We start from the raw sequence: 18,351 nt of genomic DNA on the forward strand, positions 1-18,351 counted from the left end.
GACATGGTAGAATGGGACTTTTTAATTCGTATTATGAATAAAATGGGTTTCAACCGTAAATGGTGTAACTTGGTACACCAATGCATCTCGATGACAACTTTAGTTGTTCTTTTAAATGGGTCTCCGGCAAACTTTTTTAAACCGACTAGGGGGCTGAGGCAGGGAGATACGATATCTCGATATCTCTTCTTGTTTTGTATGGAAGCGTTATCTAGAACTATTACGAATGCTGAGAATTTAGGGCTGATCAAGGGTATAAAACTTGTTCATAAACCTCCCCCATTAGTCATTTACTTTTCGCTGATGACTGTTTACTGTTCTGTAAAGTGAGTTTTAAGTCTTGTGAAAGTTTAGTTAAACTCTTTAGAGATTTTAGTCTATCATCACGGCAGCTAATAAACCTAACCAAGTCGGGGGTTTTCTTTAGTTCCAAAACAGATTCAGATATTAGAAGACGGGTAAAAGACATCTTAGGTGTTACTGCTATTCCCCTAACTGATAAATATCTAGGTTCCCCATTGTTTACTACCAGATCTAAAGTCGAATATTTTGAACCATTAGTGGATACGATGAGAACCAGAGTTATTGGATGGAACAGTAGTACCCTAAACAATGCGGGGAAAACTGTTATGATAAAAAATGTCAGTACTTCTTTGTATGTGTATCAAATGAACTGTTTAAAATCCCAGTCAAAATTTGTGATAAGTTAACCAAGCTTCAACGTGATTATTGGTGGGGAAAAAATGAAAAAGGCTTAAATGAAAATGGAAAAAAAGGAGTGTGCTTAAAAAATTGGAATGCCATCTGTAAAACTCTTGGAGAAGGGGGTTTAGGTATAAAAAATGTTAGAAATTTAACCTTGCTATGTTAGCAAAGATGGGTTGGAACTTAAAACAAAACTCTAATTCTCTGTGTGCAACTATTTTGAAAGAAAAATACTATCCCAATTGTGACATTCTTCATGTAGATAGTAAACCTAAAAGTAGAGATAGATGGATCTGGAAAGGCTTTCTAAACGGTATAAACCAAATTAAAAAATGTTGCTACTGGGAGATAGGAAATGGTAAGAATGTCGACATCTGGGATGATCTTTGGATCCCATACACTAAAATGCCTATGCAAAGACCTGATACAAATTATGAGGTCTAAGAAAAGTGAGTGATCTAATTACTGATCAAAAAAATTGGGATCTAGAGAAATTGAGTAAATGTTTTGATGCGCACACAACAACAAAGATTCAGAAAATAAAAATTCCAGTGGAGGATAAAATGGACACTACCAAATGGACTCTGAATGATAAAGGTACGTTTTCAGTCAAGTCGCTTTACAATTATATAAACTCAGGGGGGACAGTTAAAAAAAAATGGAGTATGATATGGAGAATGAAGACTTCTCCTGCCATTAAAACTTTCATCTGGAAGGCAGCCCATTCCATACTCCCAAATAATATGCGAGTAGCGGCGGTTATACCAGATATAGATACTAAGTGTAAACTATGTAATGAGCATGAAGAAAGTATGACACATTTTTTCTTGCAATGTAACTACGTCTCTCAGGTATGGATGCATTTTAATTTTGATATGGATTTTATACGGAATGGTACTGTTTCCTTCCATGAATGGTTAACTGATTGCTTCGCTCCCCAAAGAGGAGAATATGATATTGATTGGTATGTCTTATGCAGTACTGTAATTTGGTTCATATGGAAAGTGCGATGCAAGGTTGTTTTCAAACATGAAAAGCAGAATAGTGTAGTGATAACAAATAACATAATTAAGTTTATAAAATAGTTATAATGCTACAACCAAACCAGGGCATGGTATAATGGATGATTTTTTTTACAGACCAAAAAATGATGAGTCGCTTCAGATTACTACAACCCTACGAAACTGGACCCAACAGACTGTTAATGTGAATGAAAAAAGAAAAATGACACTCACAATAAACATAGCTTTACACGGGATAGACTACTCTTCAAAAGCTGGTGTTGGACTGACTCTTTGTGACCACACAGGTACAGTCAGAGAAGCAAGAGGACTCTATGCCGACTGTACAACCAGAGATGATTTAGAAAAGGTGGGAGCAGATGCAGCTTTCCAATGGGCAACACAGTGGATCGGACACAGAATCTCTTTCACGAGTGATTCAGAACCAACCTTGCTGCTGCTAATAGGAATGTATGCAAAAGCTCGCCAACAAAGATATAAGATCAGTGAAGATTTTGGAAACAACACAAAATTCGATATTAATTTTATAGCCCAGGATTTTACTTTAGTAAGAACATAAAATGTCATTTGGGCTGCAAAGCTATCTTTTTGTAACAAGTATATGATCAAACACTACTGGATGGATCACAGTCTGTGGGCGATGCTTAATTACCTAACTATTCAGGACTGGAATGAAACTGTAACGATGAATCGTTGTTCCAATTATGGAACAAACGAAAACTTAATTTCAATGGATTGATATAAGTATAAATAGTGGATAAACTTTTTTTTTTATGAAAACCATCACGACATGTTTTCGAAGATATAATCTCATCTTCATGTTCCGTAAATATAAATAGAGGAGATAAGAATCTGATTCCCAAAATTAAGGGAATTTTTTTCCATCTATAATTAATATTGGGTAAATATTTCTAAATTATTAATTACTTGTAGCTTTTCATGAAAGAAGATTGCAAAAAAAATATGTGTGATCTGAAATTTCCAATGGGACGGTGAAGCATGTAATACACTGTGGGTGTGAATCATGCATGCATCCAGATTTACATGAACATACCTCTTCCCACCAAATAAATTCCCAGTGATTGGCAGGTACTGTTACATGACCTCTACTGAACCATCTAATTAAATGTTTTATGTTAATTGTGTTGTGTTCCAATACAAGTTAGACATCTCACGGAAACAAAGAAAGAACATGCTTGTCATGAAGAATGTATACCTTATCTTGTCTAAGCTATAGCTGTTTAATTTCAAACAAGAATGACATATAACATATCAATTTCAATAAATAGTTCTCAAGAATGACAACCAAAAAGAAATAAGTAACTCTCTTTTTATTTATACAAAAGAAGTTACACAAAATGACTGAAATTATGTCCTTTTCTCCTGTCTTATGTAGATAGATTATAATTATAGGAAACTCAGTCAATCTAACGTTAAAGTTTAAACTTAAACCCATAAATTCTCATCATATACATATATACAAACAAGCAGCTAAAGACGAGCTCTCCACTAACCATAAATTCTTAAAAACAAAATATACTTTCTCTTGATTCTCTCTTTTTTCTTGTTTAAATCTTTTCTTCTTCTTCTTCTTATCATAAGGAATTCATCCCTCTAGTTGTGGAGCGCCTTATTGTCCAAACTCATCACATATATTCATTTCCCTCTTTTTCCATTTAAACCTTAACTCACTCTCTTGAATCAAGTAAACCCTCCCACCAATTCATGAAACTTCCTTTGATTCATACCATCTTTTTTCTTCCAGTTTAAACAACAAAAGGTTCTCAATGGATCTTCAATACCATCAACCAAAAAAAGAACAATCCACTTCGGTCAATAAAGGAAACAATAAATTCAGAGCAATAAGGAATAGAAGTGGTGGTAATAGCAATAGTAATACAAAGTTTGTTGGGGTGAGGCAAAGGCCTTCCGGAAGATGGGTGGCAGAAATCAAAGATACAACACAGAAGATAAGGATGTGGCTTGGAACATTTGAAACAGCCGAAGAAGCTGCTCGAGCTTACGATGAAGCTGCTTGCCTTCTTCGAGGATCAAACACTCGTACAAATTTCATCACCCATGTCTCAACTAATTCTCCTCTTGCTTTTCGAATTCGGAATTTGCTAAATCAGAGAAAGAGTGGAAAGCAACACCCCCTTCTTAATAACCATACTAGTAACAGTTCATCATCGTCGTCAGCTTTATCGTTATCACCGTCATCATCTTACGCCACTAGTACTATTACCACTGCAACAACAACTACCGCTACTACTACTGCCCCGTCTTGTGCTAGTACTAGCAGTAGTGATAGTAGTGGTCAAAATTCATCACCCAAAGCTGACGAGCACAAAGAAGAGAGAGTACTGTCATCGCAGATATCTGATGATGCTGGATATAGACCAGACTTGAGCAGTGTTCACGAGGAATTCGAATTGTTGGCGGGTTCTTCATCATCAACAACACAATCTGATCCTTCTTGGTTCTTTGGACATGGGTTAGCAGATCATTGCTATTCTTCCTTCTGTCAAGATGCGTTTGAGCAACTTCCAAATAAGAATGTTATGTCAGATCATTATCCCCTGGCGAGTATTGTCAATAGCAATAACCACCACCATCATCATCAAACTCGGTCAACATCAGAGATTACAGAGTTTGATAGGATTAAGGTAGAGAGACAAATATCAGCATCACTCTATGCCATGAATGGTGTTCACGAATACTTGGAGAGTTATCATGATCCCATTGATGGTTTGTGGGATCTCCCCCCTCTATGTCAATTGTTTTGTCCCCTATGAGATGCATATGCATATGATCATGTTGATGGTCATATCCTCTCTAGCACTCTTCCTTCTTAATTTTACTTGCCTCTTTTTAGTTGTTTTCTTAAGAGATCCCTCAGAATTATGAGAGGAGATGGTATCTGGAATTGGTGTCCATTAAAAGTAAGAATGAATGCAAGTTTAGATGATGCATATTTTTTACTTTTAACTGAAATTTTATTAACACATTTCTCGAGTCAGATTAAGAAATTGTTTACCAAGAGGTTTGCTTGATCATTCCTTCTTCTTTTCTTAATCAGTATCCATCTCGCCTTTCGTGCTTACACATATAGCATAGACAATCTGATAACGACACTTCTATAAATTCAACCATACATATGATGGAAAATGATATATCACCAATTCAACACAATGCACTTGGGTTGGGAGCTTAGCATAACTATCAGTGTCAATCTGTATCTACTATCTATGTGTTGGTATTCATATGGCTGATTTGACATCCTCTTGCAATTATCCAACGGTGTGAGGATGACCCCTTCACCATGTTTACTTCACCACAGAGCATAATTAGACCCTGGTGAGCCTCACATAGCTATGTGGATGACCATGCATCATACATCACCCGTACACGGAAAAGGAAAAATGCAACCCCAACCGCTGATCAATCAGCCACTTCTTGTTCCTATGGATACTGGACCATCTTCTTGTTCTCCAGGTAGCTAAGTGTGGATTTGACTGTGTGATTCTCCAGAATATTTCTAGGTTAGGTTAATGAAACATCAATAAAAACTGATATTTTGTACCTTGCCTGGGAGACAAAAAAGTGGGTTGTGTTGGATGCTCCGTAGAGGGATCATGGTTCTAGCTTTTAGGTCATCATCTATGTGTACTGGTTGAACTAAATCCAAAATAAATTGGGGCTCTAGTGTCACCTAATGGTTTATACTCCTTGAATCCAACAGGCACCAGTTAATCAACAGGAGGAATGAATGACCTCCAAAACCTGAATGGTCTCTACCTCACGACACCCTATTTTACTTCTAACACCTTGTCATCATCACAGAAAACTATAGATGATTTCTTTGCTTACAGATAATAGTTTTATGTTTCAGAAAGACTATCTGTCACAAGATCACACAATTTCCAGTCCACTAACCAAGTGCATTAATGGCAACTTTAGGCAATGAAAAACGTGAAAACTATAAAAAGCCATGCTTTGAATAAGTGACTTGCTAACATCATAGATAATAAGAAGAAGAAAAATCCAAGAAGAAAACCTCACTTTAATCTCATCATGAATGCGGAGACTTTTGCAGTATCACATTTGTTTTTATGAAATATGGTAGTGGTGTGCAACAGTCCAACCTAAATTGCTGGCGAAAAGAACTAGTTAAACCTCTGAACTTGAGTTCTTGAGGAGAGTTCAGATGTTCGTGAGAGATCAGAATAGGCAGATACAAAACTATTACTATCCTATGGCAAGTAACTGATAAGATGATACTACACCGTTTTCGAGAAAGAAACAAAAGTGCACTAGCCAGTGAGAGAGAGAGAGAGAGAGAGAGAGAGAGAGAGACCTGAGATCAGCAGTAGCATGATAAGGAGGTTGCATGATAAGTCTGCAAAAGAAGACACAAGTCGTAACAAGTAATAGTTGTACAGAGTCTCATACATGAAGGAAACACTCTTTTTCAAACAAGTTGGTCTTTACTGTAAGAAGCAGTTTGCAACAGAAGACAAATAATACAGTCTGCGGCAAATTTGTGAGTAAAGATTCCAAACACCTGGACTGTGAGCTGAAGAATAGTAGTAGTAAGGTTGCGTAGCACATAAAAGTCACACATGGAAAGATGAATAAACCCCATATTCATGAAAATGAATTCTACTAGATGCATACATATTGCATACTGAACCGTCACATTCCTGCTTTTAGAACAAAGGAAAAAGTGAGAACATAACATCACTAAATAATACTCTAGAAGCACATGAATGAAACACTTGAAGACGCTCTTGGAAATGCTATTAGCTTCTCACAAAAAGTGTGCATTCGTCGTGACATATCACCAGGACTTTCCCAATAACAGTAGAGAACTACTTTCTCTAAGACCATTGTGTTCCTCAACAAAATTTCCAAGAACTTAAGTTCATTAATACGTCCTTCGACATTACAAATCTCAACAACTTTGAGGTGATGCAACATACATGGTAATGATAATCCTGTTTCCCAGTGCTTCGAAGAAAGAAAAAAACATCGACAAAATAATGGAGTTTTAGTTACTGACCTCGTCACAGAATGGATACAACTCTGGCTCATCGTTAAAGGGACTCTTCATAATTAAAATAAGCAAGTGTTAGTAGGCAATGTTTATTCGTCACGAGAGCTGAACTTGTAAAGGAATCATATAAAGATGAAGCTAAATATAACCAAAGAGAGTTAGGTAATTACCTTATATATTATCACTTCCAGAGATTCTAAATTAGGAGAAATGTTGAGCAAGTATGTTATTGTACGAAAGCAGTCTTTTGAAAGAAATGGCCGCAGTGTTAAACTTTGTACGCTGGATAATTGCAGGGACTCATAATCTACTAAGTTAGGAGCTTCAGAGACAAGCTTAACGACACAGAAAAAGGTAAATAGTAACAGATACGTTAAGATATGATACCATTAGAATACGAATCATAAAAATAAAAAATAAAAAAATATGGCAGCAGTGGCCTTTTTGTGCCTTCAAAGCCGAGCAGACACGAACATAAACAATAATATTACTTGTCTCAGTTAAATACTTTTTGCCTAGTCACAGTATGTTTTTCTGAACCTAAATGTTGTGCGTATACATGCAACACATTAACTTATGTGCGAGATATACACAGAATACCTAACATTATTATGTGCAACTACACCGAAGTGTCCGTTAATGTCTCACATGGTGTTTTATGTGCACATACCAAGAATCTATAAATTGGAGCATGTAGGACCTAAACAGTATTGGACAATAACAGGATAAAGAGCCCATATTGTCTAATTTCAGGTTTCTTATACATGACTTGGCTTTAACATTTACTTTTAGTGAGAAAGATTTCAAGCATATTGAATAAATATTGGTCATGAATTGAGAGGAACCAAACATAAATACATACCTTAATGAGCCAACGTGACAATGTCAGATTTTTCATAGTAGAAAGTGCTTTCAGCAATTTCAACATGTTTTGAGCATATAATTCTTTCTCCTCTGTAGATTGGTATCTATATGCTTCATCTGCAGAGTCTTCTATTTCTTCATCTTCTTCAACCCCCATTGTTATTTTGGCAGTGACTAGAGGAGAATTGATATTTAGTGCTGAATAGTCAAGCTTATGTGTTAGGCAACTTCTAAAACCTAAGGATGTGAGGTTTGGAGCACATAACCTGATAATACTAACTCCATCTGACTGGTAACCGTTGTTTTCATATATGAAACATTTAAGCTTAGGTGCATAAACATTATTAAGATTCATGTTACATCTTGATATGGTTAACGATTCAAGAGCTGGACAATTGACGAATAGCTTAGCAGTCTTTCCTTCATCCAAAATGCAAAGATCAGACAGCTTCATGATTTTAAGCAACGGTAAGTGAATAACATCAGGTAGAATAACATCAGGCTCGTCAGACCCACCCACATATTATTCTAATTCTATATTGTCAATGTCTTAGAAGTAAAAAGACTCGAAGGAAACTTAACTTCTGCAAACAAATCATACCGCATGCGCAGGCTTATCTCTTGAACATTTCGCCTTAGACAATCCATTAGCCAAGTATTATGACGACTATGTACTTCCCTGTTGATTTCATGAATTTTACGGTACCAAACAAGATGAAGCCTTGGTATAGCAGAATCATCTCGAAGCATAAATACCTTATCCACAAAACCCATAAATTCATCGAGATTGGCAAAATATCACTTCATATGGATCAGACAGATTACATTTGACTGTTATAATGGGAAGAGAGGTCCAAATATACCTCCATCCTGTTGACAAAATACTGGTTTGAACTGCTAATTTCATGTCAAGGAATGATAATATGTTATGAATGAGACTATCTGGTAAACCACTAATAAAATCTTTACTACTGGGCGAAGAATCCCTTGTTTCTTCCATTTTGGAAACAAAATTGTCTACCTCTCAAATTGATTTCTTCTTAACAGCTTATAACCTCAAACTGAACACACATACTAACAATCTACGAATCACAAAAATGAGATAAATCAAATGAGACAGGTTTTACAGAGATGGATTACCGGAGATAGCTAGCGGCAGCGATAGGCTGTGAAACCAAACCTTAAACCTCCAAATTGGGGAATTTGGCGGTGGGGATGCAGAATCATGGTAGTTTATTTATTTACCACAAAACGTATTTATTTTGACACTTCTTTTACACACCGGGGTATTTATCCTCCTCAGTTCCTCACCACCATCCCTAAAACCCAATTAGTGGAGTGAGGAGGTTCTTGAAGAAGCAGAGGAAGAAGATGTTGGCTGCTGTCGGGAGGAACCCTAAAATCAAATTATCATGTTTACAAACACTATCTTCCACTACAAATCTCTACTTCCCACCATTATCTTTTCATTCCTTCTCCTCCTTTTCTAACAGCAACAAATACCTTCGCCGTATCTGCCTTGTCTCTCCTTCTCTTACAAGCAACAAATTTGATGTCCCCGGATACACTTGCAGTAGCAGAAGAAGAAGTGGGAGGTTCTTCTGCAGCGCTACTTCTTCGGAATTGGAATTGGTTGATGAAAAAGAGACGAACACTAAAAAGGTTAGAGAATTTCGTAAACGATTAAGTATTTCTGTAATTAAAGGTGGTTCTGAACAAGGTATGGATCGATTAGGTCAGAATATTGTTGTTAAGGGTTGGGTTAGAACACTTAGAGTTCAAAGTAGTATAACTTTTTTTGAGGTTAATGATGGTTCATGTTTATCCAATATGCAATGTGTGATAAATTCAGATGCGGAAGGTTATGATCAATTGGAATCTGGTTTCATTACAACTGGTGCATCTGTTTCTGTAGAGGGGGTTATTGTTGCTAGTCAGGGATCTAAGCAGAAAATTGAATTGAAAGTAGCAAAAGTCAACACAATTGGGAAGAGTGATCCTTCCTATCCCATTCAGAAGAAAAGAGTAAGCAAAGAATTCTTGAGAACTAAAGCTCATTTACGTCCGCGAACGAATACATTTGGTGCTGTTGCTAGAGTTAGAAATGCTTTGGCACATGGGACGCACAAGTTCTTTCAAGAAAATGGGTTTGTTTGGGTTTCTACACCAATTATTACAGCTTCGGATTGTGAAGGAGCTGGTGAACAGTTCTGTGTGACCACTTTGATTGGAGATGGAATTAAGTCGTCAGCGAATTCGATTCCTAAGACTGGAGATAGTTCGATTGATTGGTCGAAGGATTTCTTTGGGAAACCAGCATTTCTGACAGTTTCGGGGCAGCTTAATGCGGAAACATATGCTTCTGCTCTTACTGATGTGTACACATTTGGTCCAACCTTTCGAGCAGAGAATTCTAATACGTCTAGGCATCTAGCTGAATTTTGGATGATTGAGCCGGAACTTGCTTTTGCTGATTTAGACGACGACATGGCATGTGCAACTGCATATCTCCAGTATGTAGTAAGGTATGTTCTTGAAAACTGCAAAGAAGACATGGATTTCTTCAATTCATGGATTGAGAAAGGAATCATTGATAGGTTGAATAATGTAGCTGAGAAAGACTTTGTCCAGTTGACTTATACTGATGCCGTTGAACTTCTTTTGAAAGCCAAGAAGAAATTTGAGTTTCCAGTAAAATGGGGATGTGATCTGCAGAGTGAGCACGAACGGTATATCACTGAAGATGCCTTTTCTGGCACCCCTGTAATAATCAGGGACTATCCAAAGGATATTAAGGCGTTCTATATGAGGCAAAATGATGATGGGAAAACTGTGGCAGCCATGGATCTATTGGTTCCCCGGGTTGGTGAACTTATGGGGGGTAGCCAACGTGAAGAGCGTCTTGACCTTCTTGAACTTCGTATGGATGAGTTAAAGGAAACACTAAATAAGGATAGCTACTCGTGGTATCTTGATCTGCGACGTTTTGGTACAGTCCCTCATGCTGGCTTTGGTTTGGGCTTTGAAAGGCTTGTGCAGTTTGCAACTGGTATAGAGAATATTAGAGATGCAATACCTTTCCCTCGGACTCCTGGTTCTGCCGAATTTTGAAGCCTAATCTCATCATGCACCTTCATGTTGCTCTCTTCTGATGGAAGCCGCTGCTATTATATTTTGGCCGTCTTATTTTCAGTTTTCCTTTTCTACAGCTTCTAATTACTTTGGCTAAAATTAATCGAATTTTCTGTAGTCGTGCAAGATACCTTGGGGAGATATCCTCTTTTTTCCATTGAAATTGTACAGTGAAGTTTCTTTATAGTCGCGGTCATTCAATTTAACTTTTTTACTTTGCAAGGGGGTGGTCAGGCTTTTCAAAGAATGTTGCAAGCAAGGACTTGTGCACCTAAATCGAGTTATATCATCATTATGATTGGCAAATCCAGTTAGTAGATGGTCTGGGCAGGCAAATAAAGACAGAAGCAAAATGCTGGCAAAAGTTAAGAAATTTCAGGGGATTACCCATATTAAAGAATGAGGCTGCGTCAAGTGTAGGCTTTGTAAGAAATGAAGACTTCTTTTAAATCAAGAATTTCTCTACCTGATATGTATAAGAAATTGGTTATTTCTGGAGTATTCCCTAATCGAGCTGAATGTATTACATTTTCAAGTGATTTTGTATGGAACGCAACCTGACAGGAAAGTTGATAGAGAAGCTTTCTGAAAAGCCAAAAGCACAATCTTAATTGTGGTACTACTCCAGCAACAAGTGAGTCTAGGAAAGCTAGTTTATCCTTGAATATATGCTACTACTAGTACTGCTCAAGGAATAGGAATGAATATAGAACTCTCTGATATTTTGACATGCACAGACCTTAAAAATGACTTAGTTTGTTCGGGATAAATCTCATATAGCTACCACCGAAGCTTTAATTATCATTCTGTAGAATTATGTGTCATCTTACATTGCTACATAGGCACCTTCAGTCTGAGTATCTCAATGTTGCACGAAATTATTAGGAAAGGACACCATAATGGAGTACTAATTAACAATACCAACTTGAATTCCTTGAGAATGAGAAGAAAAGAATCAACATTATCTCCAGATAATATCATAAGCAAAAGACAAACTATACGATCACAACAAGAGCAATTCAGAAGTTACAGGAGATGAATCTAATGATGATTTGATTACACATTGACACAACTGAGAAGAGAGAAAACAACTGAAGTACAGGATTAAGATTCCAGATGAGCTGAACAATTTTGTTCTGAAGGAAGGCATTATCAATAATCTTCATCATCACCTTCTTCGTCCACACCCTCGGCACCAACTTCCTCATAGTCTTTCTCAAGTGCAGCAAGATCCTCTCTAGCTTCAGAGAATTCACCTTCTTCCATACCTTCACCAACATACCAATGAACAAATGCACGTTTGGCATACATGAGATCAAATTTGTGATCGATACGTGAGAACACCTCTGCAACTGCAGTGTTGTTGCTGATCATGCATACTGCACGTTGCACCTTAGCTAGATCACCACCTGGTACCACAGTTGGGGGCTGATAGTTGATACCACACTTGAAACCAGTTGGACACCTGAAACACATGCGTATTACATCACATCCAATGCAGATCAACAATGAGAGGAGTAACAGAGATAAATTGGTATCAAAAGACAGTTGCCTTCCTGTAATATACTGTTACCAGCACTACTAGGAGCAACTATTTTGAGGTCAACTTCAAACAGCTTGCTTCTTGAATCTGTACTCTATGTTCATTCGTTCATTCGTCTAGAATGATTTAGAGAACACATTCAAAAAGCTAAACCTAATACTACAGCATTTACGACCAATGAGAAGGCTAATGTTACAGCTGTGAAGAAATATGGACACCTAAGAGTCGTATTCACAACCAGTCACAATTCGATAAGAAACTTAAATTCCAGGCGCAGCTACATGTTAACTCTTCTACATCTTTATCAAAAAAAAAATGCAGATCTCCAATTCGGTCCAAGAGATATATGTGCACCATACTGTTGGTGTACTATCTAGGTTACATGGCTCACTTCCAAAATCTCCACCTATCCTGCACTAGCCATTAGGGTTATTTGTAATACAGGAGAACAAAGCCATGATATCTTATGTGTGTGGATGCTAATCCCATAATATTATTGGACATCTAAGTCCATCTAATAAGGAGAATTGGAAATTCTGTTCACCTCAGTCAAACGCATGTGAATCAAATAAAACCATATTAGTTGTCTGAAATCTGAATAGCTACTTATGTCGGGATTTTACTCACCAGTCAACAAATTGAACAGTCCGTTTGGTCTTGATAGTAGCCACAGCAGCATTAACGTCCTTTGGAACAACGTCACCACGGTACATCAAACAGCAAGCCATGTATTTTCCATGCCTTGGATCGCACTTGGCCATCATGCTTGAAGGCTCAAACACTGCACTTGTGATCTCGGGAACTGATAGCTGCTCATGGTATGCCTTCTCTGTGGAGATGACAGGAGCGTACGACGAGAGCATGAAGTGGATCCTAGGGTATGGTACAAGATTAGTCTGGAATTCGGTAACATCCACATTGATGGCTCCGTCAAACCTCAAGGAAGTAGTCAAAGATGATATGACTTGAGATATCAAACGGTTCAAATTTGTGTATGTTGGCCTCTCGATGTCAAGGGATCTACGGCAAATATCATAAATAGCTTCATTGTCCAACAGTACTGCCACATCTGTGTGTTCAAGGAGGGAATGAGTAGACAGTACACTGTTGTATGGTTCCACAACTGCAGTGGAGACCTGCAGTACAATATTGTTCGCCAGAAATTAACGTATGTGCATAGGAAAAACCAATGGTGAAGAGAAGACACTCATACTAGAGGAACAAGCCCATTTCAAGTAATCATGATAAAGTACCTGAGGAGAGGGATAGATGGTGAAACCAAGCTTAGACTTCTTTCCATAATCTACGGACAAGCGCTCTAACAGTAGAGATCCCAAACCAGAACCAGTACCACCACCTACAGCACTAAATACCAAAAATCCTTGCAAGCCAGTGCAGTTGTCTGCTAGTTTCCTAACTCTATCAAGGCAAAGGTCCACAATCTCCTTTCCAACTGCAGATGCCAATCCCAAGGTAATTTAAGGTCAATATATAAAACACATGGAACAACGGCTGAATTATAATTTTTAATTCAAAGAAGGTAGTTTACCTGTATAATGTCCTCTTGCGAAGTTATTGGCAGCATCTTCTTTACCAGAAATTAGTTGCTCGGGATGGAAAAGTTGTCTATAAGTTCCAGTCCTAACTTCATCGATGACTGTGGGTTCTAGATCGACAAAGATAGCTCTAGGAACGTGTTTGCCAGCACCAGTCTCACTGAAGAAGGTGTTAAAAGCATCGTGCGCTACTCCTACCGAGTTATCACTACAAAAAAGAAATCCAGATCACATTTAGATTACACATATCTTTTATCTTTGATTACTATTTCCGTAACTTGCTAGAAAAAAATAAGACAAACCACCCTAAAATATAGATGTCGCGCTAATAATCTGTTTCCACACCTCAGCAGAGAGATGTCATGAATAAAACGTTTACATTGTAGTGTAGGTAAGTACGAAGTATGAAGCAAGACGAATCACCCCAAGTCCCCAACAATATTACAGTCTAAGCAGAATGACTTAAATTAATAAGAAACGTGACATTAACCTTTGAGATAGAAACAACCAAAGTCCCCGGGTACTAATTGCACTCGTACATTATGTTTGGACAGTAATAACAATAGTGTGACTATTTTCAAGCCATTTGATCATTGCAAACAGGGAAGAAAGAGTAGCATGATTAAGATGTGACCCATGACAGAATAAACCAAATATGTATCATACTTGAAAAGATGCAATTTTATGTAATATATATTATATACAGTTCACCACTTCCACAACATTTGAGATCCAGAAGCAAACACCTTGTGAAATGACATAATTTAGCCAGAATAACTACTCCAAATCCAGAGGAAACTAAAGGAACAAAACAGTTTTTATCTTTGTCCTAACATAATTAAAAATGCAAAACTCCAGATTGAAGCAGTAAAAAACCAATAAAATAAAAATACTTCACAGTAACTCAGTAAAGTTTGTTGTTATCATTCAATTCATTACTACACAAAACTGTAAAACCATTTGACTTAAAGAAAACGAAATTATGTAAGAGTTTGAAACACCTGACTTGAGAAATCAGATCCAAACAAAATTATATAAAATAACCAAGATGTGCAATTCTGAGACTTTTTCATCTTTATATTGTTCTGTAATTCGACTTTGTTTGTCATTTGCTAGTAAATATAGGTCATTACGCGGATCTGTCCACACATGATCATACCTACAGAATATTTCTTCAAATTTTATTTCCAATAACTCATAACAAATGCACAAAAATGGAACATATTCGCTTTTAAGATACAAATCAAAACACAAAAATATACTATAATAACAACCGACAGATCTTATGAAGTTCCTAATACGAAACCAAAGCCACCGCGAATAGGAACAGACGAAACGAAAAACATACAAGATCATACACAAACTCGATCTATATTTAACAAAACCAAAGAAAAAATCCATTACCATAAAAGGTGCAACAAATTGAACAAAACTTGTGGAAAAACGTACCTAGGCATGATACCATCGGGCTGAATTCCATGTTCAAGACAATAAAGCTCCCAACAAGAATTTCCAACCTGAATACCAGCTTGACCAATGTGAATACTAATAATCTCTCTCATATCTCTAGATCTTTAACTTTCTTCAAATAAACCAGACAGAATCAAAACCCTAATTTTTTTTTTCCTTTCTCTTTCTCTCCAAAACTCTCGATCTAGTTTTTATGAAGAAAACAGGTCGAATAGTTTTTCCCACTGTTTCAGTAGGAGAAAGAGAAAGAATGACTAGAAATGGGGTTTTCGACCTTATTATGTATAAACTTTTTCAAGTCCGGAGAGAATATATTTAACAAGATATGATAATCATTTCGAGTCCGATGCTTTTCGCAGTCTCAAACACTACCCCTCTCTGGCGCCAACCAATAATGTGGGTCCTATTCATCCAACGGTTCATTACTTTCTAGTGATGAATCTTGTCTCTTCAAATATCTGGATTCTTATGTTATTAACTATTGTTATGAGGGTAATGCTGGTAATCAACCGAATTACCGCGAAAATAAAGGACTCGCTTATGCACGCCACGTGTACACGAACGGTGGAGTTAAAGATGGTCATGATATGTTGCCTCGCTGTTTTTGTTATTTTGTGACGAGAATACCCTTTTCTGAGATCCATATTTACGTATGTACGACACACTGGTGATCGTAATTTTTCGAACAAGTGGGCAAGTGAATAAATCAATGATTGATGATGCAATGTAGACCTCAAAAATATCTAGAATAAAAGAAGATTTTAAATTACTATTCGGCTTGTCTGAACATTTAAGATAAGTACAGATTTATTCACCCAATTATTCCAGTGGGTGAAAGTACCGTCTAGATTTATAACCCTGTTTGGTGTATTTTTGGTGGAGGTTATGTTCACCCAAAACTGTAGGAGGGTGGGAAACGAGACCGACTTAATAACCCACGTGGCGTGTCATGCCAGATAAGATACACGACACCAAGTACTTCGGTTAGCTGTATGATATTTCAGCCGAAAGTTTACCATATCCGCCTAATTATTTGTTGGCTTTATGGAAGCTGTTTTATTTAGTCCTTTTATTTATGAGTCTACAAATATGATAAATATATGACCTCAAATTTTAAAAATCATTTTCAATAATGACAATTTCAATCTTTAAAATTTAAAAAAAAATAGTTAAAAACATGATGTGGAGGTGCAACGAAGATGTAGATAACACTTTCATGAACACCTTCATATTTAGTGATTGGTCCCTCCTAATTTGTAGGACCTTACTGTTGGAGATGTATTTATGCTAAATGGGGGTCTAAAATCCTATGTATAACTGAAAATAAATCAATATATCTTTTATTGGAGATGCTCTAAAGGCCATGTTGGGTAGTACCCCAAATGTTTTGGCGCTGCTGTAACATTTCTTTGTAGCAGCAATGAAGTGCATACAGTGCCAACCTACTATGGAATGAACTTTTGGAAGACCACCATCATCAACAATGTAATACTTCCAAAGTTGTTATAGAGATCCGTCAAGTAGGCCTAACTAAGCATTCATTCGAAATATATTAGATCCAGAAAAATGGATTAACCTTTACAAATAGGTACAAGTTCTGGTATAGTACGTGGTAGAAGAGAATCCATATATATTTTTTTGTCAAACAAGTATATGAAAATAATGGAAGAAGAACAAGGAAAAACGATATTTTCGTGCATTTGGTCGTAAATAAAATTATTTAGTTTTTCTTTGTTTTTCATTTTTTTGAGATAAAAGTATTTAAGGGAGTGGACCGGTAAGAACATGTCTCGTTGAGATACTCAATAAAGCTTTGTGAGATTCTTGTTGGGAGCTTTATTATCTCGGGCGGGATCGGGACACCTTGACAATTTGATCCCCGTGAGATTCCCTGTGAAATTTCGGAGCTCTTTGTTTCCGTATTTGAAACCACTTAAACAAGCAGTTTAAAGACATTAGCGATTTTAAATCAATTTGAACTTACCACTCGTAATACAATCCTCAATTCCACATAATAGAAGAAAAAAAATTGAGTCATTCAGGACTAGTTCTGATTTTATTTTTAAATTAAAAGAGATTCTCGTATTACTCCTCGACTCATGCGGCGAGATCTCGATGGTCTCGACTAATTTCTCTGATAGGTCTCGTCTCTCCGAAATTGAGAGAGTTGTCTCGTCCTGGGACCAAGACCAGACGGCCAAAATCGGCTGCACTAGTCACAAGTTAGAAGCTGAGCCGTAATATGGTTTTTTAATCACAAGGTTGATTTTTGCTTATAGTGCATTTGGATTTGGATACCAGAAGCAGAAGTGTAAAAACATTTTGCTTCAAAAAAAGTTAGTTTTTTGCTTCCAAAAATCATTCTGAAATTGCGTACCCAAACTAACTTCTAATATTTTTGCTACCAGCCTACTTATTGGTGTGTATACACACCAAAAGTGGTTTGTCTGCTTCACAAAAATTCTATTTTTTTGCTTCAAAAAGTAACTTATTGGTGTGTATAAATAGCCTCTTACTCTTTGACGTCGATATAGGTTTTAGTTTATTTACCAATTTTGGTTTACGGAGAATATTTTGGTTCACACCAGTAGATTTATGGTTGCGATCGAAATGATAGTCGCATTGTTTGTCATGGTGCCGCTTTTTAGGTTACAGCATCACATATTTTGGGATCATATTTGAGATTTTGGATCAAGGTGTTCAATTTGAATCTGATGACAAACTTTGAACCACTCAGAAACTTTTGGATCATAGTGATAATTTAGGTTCACAAGACATATTCTAGGTTGCGAAGAAAGTTTTTGAGCCACTATGGCAAAATTCTGATCACGAGATATATTTTGGATTGGAAAATGTTAATTTTGGGTTACACTGATAAATCTAGGGTTAAAGAGCACAAAAAAATGTGATGAAGCAAGTTTTTTTGTCACAATGCATAATTGGAGTCACATGTTAGTTTTGGGTCACCAAGTAGACTCGTGGTCAATTTCTCATCCAATAGTG

General features: G+C 36.8%; 4 protein-coding genes across 4 annotated transcripts; 2 read left to right on the forward strand and 2 right to left on the reverse strand.

The window, feature by feature from the left end:
* The first annotated feature begins 3,129 nt into the window (after window positions 1-3,129).
* Window positions 3,130-6,193, forward strand: LOC113320709 (ethylene-responsive transcription factor ERN1-like). The gene has a single exon (XM_026568603.1). It carries the CDS (start codon window positions 3,515-3,517, stop codon window positions 4,520-4,522), a length of 1,008 nt encoding a protein of 335 aa, XP_026424388.1. The 5' UTR covers window positions 3,130-3,514; the 3' UTR covers window positions 4,523-6,193.
* A 111-nt stretch (window positions 6,194-6,304) lies between these two features.
* On the reverse strand, window positions 6,305-8,423 carry LOC113320710. The gene is made up of 4 exons (XM_026568604.1): window positions 7,646-8,423; window positions 6,954-7,118; window positions 6,790-6,834; window positions 6,305-6,430 (listed from the first exon to the last, which is right to left on the reverse strand). Exons 1-4 carry the CDS (start codon window positions 8,099-8,101, stop codon window positions 6,344-6,346), a joined length of 753 nt encoding a protein of 250 aa, XP_026424389.1. The 5' UTR covers window positions 8,102-8,423; the 3' UTR covers window positions 6,305-6,343.
* A 289-nt stretch (window positions 8,424-8,712) lies between these two features.
* Window positions 8,713-11,316, forward strand: LOC113320707 (asparagine--tRNA ligase, chloroplastic/mitochondrial-like). The gene has a single exon (XM_026568600.1). It carries the CDS (start codon window positions 9,019-9,021, stop codon window positions 10,756-10,758), a length of 1,740 nt encoding a protein of 579 aa, XP_026424385.1. The 5' UTR covers window positions 8,713-9,018; the 3' UTR covers window positions 10,759-11,316.
* Window positions 11,317-11,679: 363 nt separating this feature from the next.
* LOC113320708 (tubulin alpha-3 chain) lies at window positions 11,680-15,707 on the reverse strand. The gene is made up of 5 exons (XM_026568601.1): window positions 15,328-15,707; window positions 13,872-14,086; window positions 13,576-13,775; window positions 12,950-13,458; window positions 11,680-12,244 (listed from the first exon to the last, which is right to left on the reverse strand). Exons 1-5 carry the CDS (start codon window positions 15,438-15,440, stop codon window positions 11,932-11,934), a joined length of 1,350 nt encoding a protein of 449 aa, XP_026424386.1. The 5' UTR covers window positions 15,441-15,707; the 3' UTR covers window positions 11,680-11,931.
* Between the last annotated feature and the right edge of the window lie 2,644 nt (window positions 15,708-18,351).

The sequence above is a fragment of the Papaver somniferum genome, chromosome 11 (genome assembly GCF_003573695.1).
Source record: "Papaver somniferum cultivar HN1 chromosome 11, ASM357369v1, whole genome shotgun sequence".
Taxonomy (NCBI): Eukaryota; Viridiplantae; Streptophyta; class Magnoliopsida; order Ranunculales; family Papaveraceae; genus Papaver; species Papaver somniferum.

Coding starts and splice junctions, on each gene's coding strand:
- LOC113320707 (XM_026568600.1), top strand. CDS start 9,019: ATGTTGGCTGCTGTCGGGAGGAACCCTAAAATCAAATTATCATGTTTA.
- LOC113320710 (XM_026568604.1), bottom strand. CDS start 8,101: ATGAAGCTGTCTGATCTTTGCATTTTGGATGAAGGAAAGACTGCTAAG. Junction 6,835..6,953: donor TGGAAGTGATAATATATAAG/GTAATTACCTAA, acceptor TTAATTATGAAG/AGTCCCTTTAACGATGAGCC. Junction 6,431..6,789: donor TGTATCCATTCTGTGACGAG/GTCAGTAACTAA, acceptor TTCTAAAAGCAG/GAATGTGACGGTTCAGTATG.
- LOC113320709 (XM_026568603.1), top strand. CDS start 3,515: ATGGATCTTCAATACCATCAACCAAAAAAAGAACAATCCACTTCGGTC.
- LOC113320708 (XM_026568601.1), bottom strand. CDS start 15,440: ATGAGAGAGATTATTAGTATTCACATTGGTCAAGCTGGTATTCAGGTT. Junction 13,459..13,575: donor CCATCTATCCCTCTCCTCAG/GTACTTTATCAT, acceptor ATTGTACTGCAG/GTCTCCACTGCAGTTGTGGA. Junction 12,245..12,949: donor ACTGTTCAATTTGTTGACTG/GTGAGTAAAATC, acceptor CATGTGTTTCAG/GTGTCCAACTGGTTTCAAGT.